Source organism: Zeus faber (genome assembly GCF_960531495.2).
Source record: "Zeus faber genome assembly, chromosome: 21".
Classification (NCBI taxonomy): domain Eukaryota; kingdom Metazoa; phylum Chordata; class Actinopteri; order Zeiformes; family Zeidae; genus Zeus; species Zeus faber.
Genome location: NC_137208.1, coordinates 15,645,959 through 15,658,943, shown reverse-complemented (window position 1 = coordinate 15,658,943; position 12,985 = coordinate 15,645,959). Strand labels below are relative to the sequence as shown.

General features: G+C 49.0%; 1 protein-coding gene across 6 annotated transcripts in view; it reads left to right on the top strand.

Annotated features, from left to right (window-relative positions):
* The window catches only part of anks1b (ankyrin repeat and sterile alpha motif domain containing 1B), a gene marked incomplete at its 5' end in the record, with an annotated part of 200,103 nt that extends 187,863 nt beyond the window's left edge, over nucleotides 1-12,240 (top strand). For 4 of the 6 annotated variants that reach the window (XM_080022087.1, XM_080022090.1, XM_080022089.1 and 1 more), the window contains 6 exons: nucleotides 282-353; nucleotides 2,273-2,359; nucleotides 2,969-3,106; nucleotides 3,205-3,372; nucleotides 9,370-9,461; nucleotides 10,794-12,240. In XM_080022087.1, coding sequence (XP_079878213.1) covers nucleotides 282-353; nucleotides 2,273-2,359; nucleotides 2,969-3,106; nucleotides 3,205-3,372; nucleotides 9,370-9,461; nucleotides 10,794-10,842 — 606 coding nt within the window. In that variant the 3' untranslated portion in view covers nucleotides 10,843-12,240. Of the gene's footprint in view, nucleotides 1-281; nucleotides 354-2,272; nucleotides 2,360-2,968; nucleotides 3,107-3,204; nucleotides 3,373-5,246; nucleotides 5,385-9,369; nucleotides 9,462-10,793 lie in introns of all 6 variants that reach the window. The other 2 variants (XM_080022092.1, XM_080022088.1) reach the window with 2 other exon arrangements.
* Between the last annotated feature and the right edge of the window lie 745 nt (nucleotides 12,241-12,985).

The following is a 12,985-nucleotide window of genomic DNA, read 5'->3' as shown; positions in this document are numbered from 1 at the left end:
TTGCAAGATTAACGGTCAGTCGTTGGTGAATGGAATCTGTTAGTGTGTGGCGTGCAGTTTTGGCCAAGTCGTTGCTCTCCATGCACCATAGGAACAAAACGCACGCACACGCACACACACACACACACACACACATACAAACACACATGCTTGCATATCTTCTGCTGTTGTGAGTGTATTTACAGTATGTGTGTGTGTGTGTGTGTGTGTGTGTGTGTGTGTGTGTGTGTGTGTGTGTGTGTGTGTGTGTGTGTGTGTGTGTGTGCACGTTTCCTCCGCAGTACCTGGGCTCCATGCTGGTGAAGGAGTTGAGGGGGACAGAATCCACCCAGGACGCCTGTGCCAAGATGCGGGTAGGGAGCCACCCGTTGGACCCCCCAGCCGAATCTCACACACACACACACACACACACACACACACACACACACACACACACACACACACACACACACACACACTCTCATTTTGGAAATGGCCAAAAGCAGACACAGCAGAGAAGCAAATGAATTATCATCCACAATAGTGCAATTTAAACTTATTTCTATATTTATGCTCAAGGGTGAAACCTTCACTGCACCTTTAAATCTGGGGCTCAGCCTCACCGCCTGAGTGCCTTTAGACACACGCACACACACACACACACACACACACACACACACACACACACACACACACTGGAATTTAACCAAAATTTCAAGTATAATGACAGTGGATTAAGTGTATTGCAGGATTTATATTTAATATCCGCGGCCGCTGGGCGCCTATCCGACCCCCTCCCAACCTCCACCACCGCCCCTCCGTTCTAAACCACAAGTCACCTTATCTCCTCTGTTTCCACCTCTCCCCCTCCCTCCCACTCTCCCTTCTCCTCTATCTCCGTCTGCACCTGTCTCATTCCGCTGCTCTCCTATTCTTCATTTCTCCGCTCTGTGACACCGACTCCCCTCTCTCTTCTCCTTTCTTATCCATTGCTCCCTGTTTTGCTCCCTTTCTCTTACTCTGTAGTTCACTCCGGGATTAACATACAGTATACAGTGTATATACATATATATATATATATATATATATATATATATATATATATATATATATATATATATATATATATATATATATAAATATACACAGTATACATGCATACAGTATTAAGTAAAGATACATACTGTATATATACATACATTGTCTCTCCTCCTCTGCATCAACACAAGTAATAAGATACAAGTTATATTTTACATTTACTTTATTACATATACTGTATATAGATAGATAGATAGACAGACAGACACTTTTTCAACTTCCAACCCGCCACTACCACATTCCCACCCCTTGCCCCCAGCCCCCCAGAACGTCTAAATCTCATCCCCGGAGCCCCTGGCTGAGAGCCTGCCAGCTTAGCCAGGCAGCACTGCTGTCAGCCCTTGGATGTGCTTGATCCTGACCGCGCCTAAACCCCCAACACACACAGACAGACACACAGACAGACACACACAACACACACACACACACACACACACACACACACACACACACACATACAGACAGACAGACAGACAGACAGACAGACAGACAGACAGACAGACAGACAGACAGACAGACAGACACACACACACACACACACACACACACACACACCCAACATGCACAGCGTAACAGGGGTTTACTGGGAGAGCACAGAGCAGAAGTGGAGAACAGCCGGCGTGTCGAGGAGAGGACGGAGATGGAGAGTGAGACGGAGGCAAGGGCGGTAAAAGATAAAAGAGCGGGCCACGCGCCGACAAGGAATTCAAAGGCGCTCGCGTTCGCTCCCTGAGATCCGGGATGAAGGTGATCATTTCCACCGCACAACGTTACGGTGGCGAGAAATGTCGTCTCAGGATCCCAAACTCTCTCCGCCTTTGGAGGCGGTTGGTGTCGACCGACCTTGTCAAGACGGAAGCCGTCGATGACCCCGCCCTCCCCTCATTCACCTTTTACCCTCTATGGATTTCTTCGATTCCGATTTTGTTTCCCATTTGCCTTCCCCTCACGCAGGGACTAAGTCTCGGATTTCACTGAAACATTCTCTATTGAAAAACAATCCATTAGCCGCCGAACGCGGTCCGTGCTCTCGCCGTCCGACCTCCGTGTTACGGCGCGGCGTGTTATTGGTCGCTTAAGTGCTTTTCTTAACGTTTTCTCAAAGTGGAAAAGAAAGTGCGGTGAGTAATGGCTGCCCCCTCCCCTCTCTGCTGTCCGTCTTTTCCCTCTTCCCCTCTTCTCCGTGTGCTCCAAGAAGTCCACGGAGCAGATGAAGAAGGTGCCGACCATCATCCTCTCCGTGTCCTACAAGGGCGTCAAGTTCATCGACGCCACCAACAAGGTGAGGCTCAGAGAAGGTCCGACTGTTTCTTTGCGTCGGGCCCCGGCTCCCGGCGCCAAACTCCTGCCGAGCGGCGTCTTTAAAGAGCCGAGCGGCCGCCCCGGAAGACGGAGGGTGAGTGAGCGGGTTCCCGCCCGTCTCGTCGGGGCGCCGTCGCCGACGTTCTCGGCAGGTTTTTGCAGATTATTTTCCCCCCCGCTGGAAGTGCACGCGGTTGTTGGCTTTTGGTTTGCGTGGCATTTTTCACCTAGAATTGCCTGCGAAAAGCCCTTCTCACTGCCGTCAACGTTTTTTTGCACGTTTGACGCATAGAAGTTACAACGTGGACTCAACAACAAATTTACCCCGGTTGCTGCCGGTCTTCGAAATGTCATCCGTTAAGTTTTACCAATATTGGAATAGTCTCAAATTTTTAATTTATGAGGTCCCGATTTCAACATTTTATCCCTCCATGTATTTTCTTTTGTCGAATTCCTGTTTACATGGCGCTAATTTCATCTGTGACACCTGTAAACCCAACGCTTTGAGCAAACGATGGCAGTTTTGGTGGTTCTAAGTCACCTTTGTTCCATTATTATTACCTCTCTCTCTCTCTCTACCCTGCCGCAGAACATCATAGCAGAGCACGAGATCCGTAACATCTCGTGCGCGGCCCAGGACCCGGACGACCTGTCCACCTTCGCCTACATCACCAAAGACCTCAAGTCCAGCCACCACTACTGCCACGTCTTCACCGCCTTCGACGTGGTCAGTATGCGGTTTTCGCGCGCGCGCGCGCACGACGCGAGGACGCGTAGGCCGCGGTTTTGACCCGTCTGTTTTTTTGACCCCCTCCCTCCGCCCAGAACCTGGCATACGAGATCATCCTGACGCTGGGCCAGGCCTTCGAGGTGGCCTACCAGCTGGCCCTGCAGGCGCGCAAGACGGGCCACGGATCCTCCACGCTGCCCGAGAGCTTCGACAGCAAGCCCAGCAAGCCCGTGCCCAAGCCCCGCGTCAACATCCGCAAATCTGTGAGCATCCCCCCCCCAAACCCCCACCGGAGCTGGAGAAATCCATCCTTTAATAAAAACCAGAGGAGAAAAAAAACTAACAAATCTACACATCTGCGACTCCCGCTTCCAAGGGTGTCGTTCCAAACTGAATTGGCCCCCATGGAGGTTTAGAAAGGAAAACAAATTTTGCACAAATTGGCACTTTACAATGAAAAAGAAAATAGGTTTTTAGGGAACTTCAGCCCATCTGACAAGCTCATCCCTCTTCTCAACATAGACTCCAACTGTTCAATGTCAAATAAGGACGTACGTTTTTCCGAACCTCACAAGGTACAAACGAACTCTGGCTTTAAGGTGGATTTTAAGCTCCATCTCTCATCTCATCTCATTCTCAACTCTGTCATCCTCTCATCTCCATTTTCCATCACCTCCATCCCCTCGCCCCCCTTCTTTCGGACCTGCTCCGTTGAGGTGTTTGTGCTCAAATCCCAAGAATGTTCTGTTAGTGGATTGAAGTGCCGCGTGCACCGGGAAGTGACTTCACGACTTGACTAAGCATTGTCGTTCGTTATATATATATAATATATATAATATCTATTATCTTGCTTGTGGATTTAGTGTGTGTGGGCAGATATGCATGTGTGTGTGTGTGTGTGTGTGTGTGTGTGTGTGTGTGTGTGTGCGGGGACTTAAATGTGGGGAGGGGAGGATGAGGGAGACGGGGAAATGAGTGCACAGTGTGTACAGTACGTGCGAGTTCTTTGTTTGTCTATAAATGTATTTCCCCCAAACCCGCAGCACGCAGCGCGCTCTTTTTATCCGCCGACGGAATTTGGAAGCATCCAGGCTCGTTTTTTTTTTTTACCCCGTCCCGAGCGCGCTCCCACACTTCCTACGTCGGCACGCAGCTTAAAGCTCGGTGCAGGATCGCGTTACGACAAGCCGCTTGTGCGTCCGTGTGGCGGCGGCCCCAGACCGCATACTGTCCTGTCCACCCCGTGTTGTAAGTAAAGGGGAGGCGGTCCCTCTCAGTGGCCTTGGAAGAATGGAATGGACACACTCTCTAAAGATAGATGGAGTGAAAGGCGACATAGAGACAGAGCTAAGTACAGCGCGCAGCAAGTGCTGCACGCGTGCTAGTGTGTGAGCGCGGTCGCGTGCGAACCGAGATGATGACGGATGATGTCGCGCGCGTGCACAATCTGCTGAGTCGGCTCCAGTTCCCTTAACCATTAATCCCCGCCCTCCCCTCCATCGTTGCGTGTGCGGTTAATGTGTGTGGTTAATGGTTTGTGGCCGCCGCCGCCGCTGGAGCTTCGTACTTAATATTCCTCCCCACCTGCCTGCGGAGATCCTGCTGCAGCGCCTTGGACGCTGGAAAACAGCAGGGAGCCGTCTGACTGCCTCCACTGCATCATGGTTCATTGTAATGCAACCACATGGGTGTGAGTTTGTGTGGGGCTGTGGGAGAAATGCGTTTGGCATGCAAGTTGTTTTTTTATTTTAAGGGGGGGGGGTTCTACGTAGCTCCAACATGGCCGCCTTGCAGCGTTGGTGCTGTGCTGCCGTTAATTAAAACCTTAATTAGGCGGCTCTGGCATCACTTCGGCGTGAAATTGTGAAGTGCTGTTTCGGATGGCGGATGGCGGATGGCTTTCTCGCCGTCGTTGCGAGCCTTAGAAAAAAAAGCAGCCAATGACTCCACCGCATGCCGCTGCCATGGCGGCGGTCGGGAAACTGGCACGCGGTGCATCCTCGCCCCTGTTGCCATGGCGCCGCCGTCGCCATGGCGGCGCTGTTGCCGGCAGCGCTGGGCTCCCCGGCCGGGGATGTGTTATTTCCGGCGCCGTTGCCGTGGAGACTTTGACCCTCTGCCCCCTCCCCCCCTGTAGGTGGTCGTGCCCCCCTGTAGCCGTTGGTCGCTGGGCCACACGTTCACCCCCCACCGGCCTCCTCTCCACCCTCCTCCTCCTCCTCCTCCTCTCTCTCCCCCTCGACCCGTCCATCACCCACCCACTGCTCGGACACAGGTCCTCCACACCTTTTCCTCCTCTGTTCCTTCTGTTTGTCTTCAGGCCAATTCAGCTGTGTGTGTGTGTGTGTGTGTGTGTGTGTGTGTGTGTGTGTGTGTGTGTGTGTGTGTGTGTGTGTGTGTGTGTGTCCTATCCAAGTGTGTGGTACACATCATTAGTTAGCGTCTGTATCCCCCTAATCCGGTATAAAGCCACAGGTTAGCAGCGCAGCGATGAAGTGATGAAGACTTCGGGGCAAGTGTCACAGAGGCTGGAGCTCAAGCTGTGAAAATCACATTGTGTGTGTGTGTATATGTGTGCGTGTGTGCGTGCGTGCGTGTGTGTGTATGCACAGGCGGTCTTCCCATATGGCACAGTTAGGCAGTGGCCTTGCTCGCTAGGGGGCCTTTTGAATTCATGTGGATTTATTTATTTATTTATTTTCTTAAGAACTGTCACAGGTTCAAGTGCAGTGTTTCTTTACCGAGTCCTGTTCCTTGAATCAAATGATTGGAGGACACACACCAACCTTTGTTATACTATTAGAGTGCAAAGAGATAAGCTGTCGGATGCGGTCTTCAATGTTGGAGGACTTGAGGGTTCGGATCCCAGTGAGCTTTTGAAAGCCGGCAAACACCAGTGCCCGTTTAAAAGCGCCCGGAGATCAGGGCTGGACGTGAAGGTGACCCCGGTGGAGTGACGGTGTTGTGACCGCCCGCCCAGAACAAGCCCGCAGGTGTTGGCCGGGCAGCCGGCTGGCTCGACTCCCTCTCCGACCCCAGTAATCGCAACGACCAGCAATACTACGGCTTTGAACGCAATTTTTATCGGCGATTCTTCATAAAACAAACGTGCACGACATCAAAATGACAAAAGGGGTATAACTTCTTTATTTCTACAACCGTGGGTTCTGAGGTGCTTCAAGTGGAGTGGATGTGTTCTAGGTGCGATGTCATCATCGGGCCATCGGGTTGCCTGCACACTCATCCCGGGTCTCCGGGCGCGTTTCAACGCACGCTTGTGTTTCCGGGTGGAGGGGGTCGGTCGACTAAAACGGCCCCTACTGTATGAAGTAAGAGCTGAATTGAACCACCCTCCACCTCAGCACTGAGCCATTGGCTCGCGCGACATCGGCGCGGCAACAGACAATGCAAAAGCTGACAAGCGAGCGGGAGAGGGAGGAGAAAAGAAAAACAGGAAACAGAGCGAGAGAGAGAGGGAGCAAAAGAGAGAAGGAGTGAGGGAGCGAGAAGGAGTCGTGTTCACAGTCTGGATTGCCCGCTCCCCCTCTCTTATCTTCGAGCCAATCTGAGAATAAACCAATAAATTGGGGGGGGGGGGCGGGGGGAGTCCCTAGCAACGAAACCACCTGGCCTTGCGGGTTTGGGTTCAGAGGGTTTTTGGGTTTTTTTAAACACCTGAAATTTTGAAAGTACAGGATCTGACATGGATGCACAAGGTAGTATTTCTATTTAACATTTTGCAGGCCCCAGGCAGGACCGATGGGGGGCCCTTCTCCACCTCCCTTCATGCAAGCATGGCTAGTGTACAACAACTATTTAGAGGGAGCTCCTTTCAGGGAGCAAAGCTAAATGAGAACTCTAACTGAACCATTCAAACGCTGTCCGCTTTCAATTCTAGGAAGATAATGGGACCAAATTATGATTAAGATGATTAAATTCTATATTAAATGACCCAGGAGTCTGGAGCCACTCCAGCAGAAGAGTCATTTGCTCGTTTTGTTTGCGAACTCTAACTGCAGCGACTCACTGAGGATGAACTGAGACTGCAATCCGGAAGGAAAAAGAGCCCAGAGCTCCGAGGTCCCAAACGTCAGTCGCTGAGTTTCCGCGGCTCAAAGATATAAGTCGCTGTCGGAGTACTTGAGGGTTGGACGCTGATAGAGCTTTGGAAAGGCGGCATCCCAAAGGTGTGTTTAAAAGAGCCCGGAGACCACGGCCAAGCCTGAAGGGGCCGTGATGGTGCCGACGCTGCCGTCAAAAGTTCAATCCCTGAGTTTTCCATCCACGTCCGCAAAGAGAGGGACTCAAGCGTTCGATGCGCGTGGTTCCGTCGAAAGCCGGCAACGCATGAGCACGTTTAAAAAGTGCCAAAAGAAGAAAGTGGTAAAAGCCGTTCGGATGCTTCCCTCACAGGTTCCAAACCTGATTTTCGCGCTTCCAACCATCGCTGGACGCAGTGGCGCAAAGACATAAGTCTGAGTTTGATGCCGGGCGACAACACTAAAAGCGACCGGAGACGGAAGTGACCCAGTGGCGTGACGGCGTTGTAACTGCGCACCCGGAACACATCCATGGACGTTGGGCAGCGGCCGGTTTGACTCCGGCCCGGTCGCTGGATGGCAACAACAAATCCCGCTGCAGTGGGTCTGGGGGGGGACTGGCAGCAGGAACAATGAGGCTTGTGGGTTTTCCGACAGGGGTACCTAGCGGCGTTTTCTCCTACGAGACACTATCCCCGTCATCATTACAATTGTCTCTTTTGAGGTACTCCAAAGCTCCAGCTGCACATGGCTTTCTGTCAGTAAACCTCCTAGCGTCATCAGTCCCAGAGGCTGGGAATACTAGGATATACCCAGACCTACCATAGCGGCGCTCGCGGTGTCGAACTGACCGCCACCCAACATCCACGGACACAACAGCGTCACCCTCACCCTCACCCTCAGCCCCGGTCCTCAGGTTGCTTTAAAACACGCACTTGGGTTTTTTTTTTAAATCATCATCCGGCATAAAACAAGTTCTCATCCAAAGACTTAACTCTTTCCCTCGCTGCGTGTAATGAAGGTTGGTTTTGCCGTCCAAATCATTTGATTCAAGGCACAGGACCCGGATGGAAAAATCAGGACGTAAGCCTGTGTCGGCAGCGCTGGAAGGCGGCGCCTGAAGCATCACGCCGCCCGGTCACCTTCACACTCGGCCGTCGACTCCCGGCGCTTTTAAATGAGCACTTGTGTTGCCGGCTTTCAAAAGCTCACCAGGCGTTGAACCCTCGAGTCCTCCAGTAGTTGTCGTGCACCAACTTATCTGTTTGCACCATGAATGGAAACATCTGAACTTGAAACTGTGCCACTTGTAGACTTTTGTCTAAAACTGAGATTTTATGATTTTTTTTTTAAAATAAATAAAGAAAATCCACACAAATTCAAGAGGCCCGCTGGTGCACAAGGCTCCAGGCAATTGTCTAACTATGCCAAATGGAAAGACCGCCTGTGTGAGTACCAACAAATGTCTTTTTTTTTTTTTGTAGACCCTGTAACAGTGGAATATAGAAAAATAATCATAATCTGTTTACTGGGCCAAGTTCACTTTAATTTACAAGTTTGTCTTGTTAAGGGTTGGGGCACGGGTGTATTATCATAAGAAAAGACCTAACAGTCTAAAAATGAACAAAAAGGAAATTAAAAGAAAAACAAATTGAGAAAAATATGCAGAATATACAAAATGTGTTCTATGCACATACTGTATATTCCAAGGCAATGACAGGGGCTAAGTGGCATTATGGTATTCAGCATTGGCTGTACAGATGATCCGAATAAATTGTATTAATAAGACAATAATACGGATGTGGAAAACAATGGATTAGTTGGTCTAAGTTAGAACAATGTCATTACTAAGTAATTAAAATGTTGTTATTAGAATGTTTTTACTAAGTTATTTCAAAGTTATAATGTTATGCGTGAATTATTACCATTTTATTACTAAGTTATTACAATGTTATTACTAATGTATCAAAATAGTACAATGGCCCAATTATTTAAACTAGTGTAAAACACACAATATCAATTTAACTAAGTAGGTTAAAGCAGGAAGAGCGGGTGACGTAGTTGATGCATTTGTCCTTCCCCACTTCTTCCAGCGCTGCATCTCACCACATTGCTCACCACGGCCTGGATCTTCCTTCCGCTCTCTCTTTGCAGCGGTTAAACCTCTCTTTCGTCCTCCCTCTGTCCCCTCTCCCCCGACCCCTCTCTTCCTCCCTCCAGATGGAGCAGCCGTCCATGGACCAGAAGGGCCACGCCAACGTGCCGTGGATAGTGGAGCCGGGTCAGGAGGCCAAGAGAGGAGTCAACACCAAGTACGAGACCACTATTTTCTAACATTCGCCCGCCTTGTCCACTCCCGTGTGTGTGTGCCTTTGGGAGATTGCCCCGCGCCGGGCGCCACCCTGCCCCGCCTCGCCCGCCCCGCCCCGCCTCGCCCCGGAGGGGGCACGAGCGATGCACGCCGCCGCGACACCTCACCGGCAGGAAATAAACTAAACGCAAAAAAAAAAAGAAAATACAAAAAATATGACGGACGCAGAACATCCTGCCCCGCCCGCGGTGATCGCCGAGCCTGTCCACTGCATGACGACATGTGGCGCTGCGCCGTCTCTCTTTTCTCCCTCTCTCGCTCTTTCTCTCTTTCTTCTTTCTGTCCTTTTTCTGCCCCCCTCCACCCTCCTGCCTGCAGGGCTGGCGCATGAGGGGAATGGTCGCCCCGTTTTTGCCACTTCCTGTCTGTCGGTCAGTCGGTCAACCAGTCAGCTGCTCCGCTGTTTACTCCCCCTGCTTTCTTTTTTTCGGGGGGGGTGGGGGGGTTACACCTGTTTTACCGCCTCTCTCCTTGTTTTTTTGTTTTTTTTATTGTCTTTTTTCTCCTCCAACTGCTGAGCCTCCTTCCCGCACTTTTCTCTTTTTCTCTTTGTCTGACTCCCGCCTCGACGACCTGAATGAGATTTGAAACCCGTTTTAGCCTCTAAGAGCCACGGTGGCTTTCTTTTTTTTTTTTTTTTTTTTTATGTCATTCTTTTTGTGTCTGTTGAGCCGACACTGAGCCTGGAATGGCATCCAAACAGGACAGCTGGAGGAAAGTGCAGAATATCGCTTTTTTCCCCCAATATTTTTTCTAATTCAGGAGAGCAAAATCAACACGATTTACTTTTTTGAGTCGAAACTGGTTCATCCGACAGGCGACAATCTTGTATTTTATTTTAACTTTCTCTATGATTCTTTCTGATGAATTATTTTCGGAAGGAATATTTAGCGGCTTTGGCGTACATGATACTAACCCCTGACGCATTTGATTTCATATCTTCCAAAGCGAGCGTTCTTTTTTTTTTTTTTTTTTTTCTTCTTATTTTTTATCACAAATGTATTTATACAGTTTCAGTAGTTTATTTCAAGAAAATTGAATTTTAAAAATGGCTTTTTTTTTCTTTTTTCTTTTTCTGCGCCAGAAATATTCATTAGAGGAAAAAAAAAAAAAAAAAAAAAAAAAGGGTATCTCAATCTACATCAAGGTGTATGTGAAAGCTTGTGGCTTGTGCGGCGCATGGTGGCCAATATGGATTTGTGGAGGAGTGGGTGGACGGTGCGGAGGCGGGGTGTGAGGGCTCTCTAGATAAGTGATGTCATCTCATTCGCAGGGCAATGCCGGATGCTCATGTCTATTACTGTGGAATGCAAAGAATGTAGCCAGCCCTAAACACGGACCTTGTCACTCAAACAATGCAAAACGGACGCCAGTGGACTACCCTGCCGTTCACTTTCTCAAAGGACTGAAACCACAGTGTTTAAGGTTGACTACAAACATTTTATGACATCTTATCATCCACAAGAGCCCTGCTTGACATGGCTTGACAATGGACCAACGGACGACTCCAACACGCACCCACACACACACACACACACGCACGCACGCACGCACACACACAAACACACGCACACACACACACACACAAACACACACACACTCACACGCTAATCAAAGGACTTCTTCTTCTGAATGTACTCGTTTTGAAAGCAGCCTCAATTTCTCAGCGGACTACGGCAGGATCTTATTTTAATGTGGCCCCAGTCGGAGACACGGACCTGTGAACTTTGGGCTTTTACGAAAAGGACGATGGTCGCCCAGAGCCCGTTTGTGGGGGCCGGCAGGGCTAAAAGACATTGGGCTGGGCACGTCTTTATTGGAATGGGCATGGAATACTTTCTCTCTCTCCCCTCTCTCTCTCTCTCTCTCTCTCTCTCTCTTTCTCTCTCTCCCTCTCTCTCTCTCTCCCTCTCTCTCTCTCTCCGGAGATATATGCACAAAGCAAACTAATGTGATTGGAGCGGCCGCAGCCCGCCCAGGATGCGGCGGGTTTCTCCCCGATTGAAAAGCGGCGTCGTTTTAAAAAGGCATCCGATGGTTAAACAAGAAGAAAAAAATTAAAAAAACAAGTATCCTAGTATTGCCCGACATTTTAATGTTTAATATGAGAGTATTATATTCCCATGATGATTATGATTATTCTTGTGCAATTCTTGTCGACTGTTGTCTTAATGTTACATTATTTTTCTAGGGTATGCTGAGGTGAAAAACGTTGGGTTTGAGAACGATCGCCGTCCTTTAAAAACAATAAGTGTGAAAATAAATGAGTCCAGTTCTATTTCAGAGAGTGAATGTCCCCGGGCGGCTCACGTCAGGGTCCGCCCTCCATCCTTGTCTCATGGGGCTCCGCTCTTATCTCGCTAGCAGATGTAATATTTTAAAAGCAGCGTTACTGTATTATTTGGATGAGATGTTATCCAGCTATAAAATGTAAATATATATTTTGCCAACTCATTTGTTCATATGTGTAAAAGAAGAAAAAAAACAATGCAGTATATAGCACTGGAAACAAGGTACCAAAATAAAAGTTGGAGGTGGAAAACGCGTATTTGTGGATTGTAGGGATTGTATTTTGGATTCAATGCGCAACCGGAGTTACTTTGGTGACATCACTGCTGATTAACTAATGTAAATAGGCTTGGGCTTCCAGCACACAGATTTTTGTAATTTGGGCCATTATTTATATCCTTGTAAAGCACACAGAATAAAAACATGACTTGTACAACCATTATTCCCTCTTGGTGCGTCTTTAAGAGGTCAGAGGTCTTTTACGTCATTCACAGTGGAGACTGTCTTTCCCTTGGATTTTTTTAATGTCCATATACACCATATGATTGAATTTGATGAAAAACATGCTTTCCAAAGACTCCTCAGTGAAATATATGGCGTACCCGCGTCTGCTTCTGCCGCCATCATGTTAGGACATCGTGCATCGGGATGTAAGGTCAAAGGTCAAACCTCCACTGCTACCGTCGCCGGGCAAGTCTTCAAAAACAAATCCATTCCAATCATCCAATCCATTTCGAAGGGCGAAGGATGGCCACAAAAAGTGTGCTTGTCCTATTTCAGTTGGACTACTGCAGTATATTGACATTGGGTGAGGGCCGCGTGGGCCGTGAGGAGGAAGACATATTGACGCTGGAAGAAGAATGAAGAACGCGGGAAACTCAGACCCACAAGGCGGTCGGTGCTGTACGACACCAGTTTACATGCATAACCACCCTCCAGCCTTAACAGTTCCTTCCCTGCATACTTTATGTTATACTGAATTCCTACATGCCTAATTGGTAATCCTACTTTAACTGGTCGCGTCGTCAAAGTTGTACTGTCAATACACAGCCTAGGTACGTAAAACTCTGAAACGAAAGATCCAGGTACAGGTACAGAAAAACACAATGGAAGACTCTCAATCGTGCAGGCGATCGTCTTTGCTCTACTTCCCTTCGACCCCCATGGGAGCTTGTG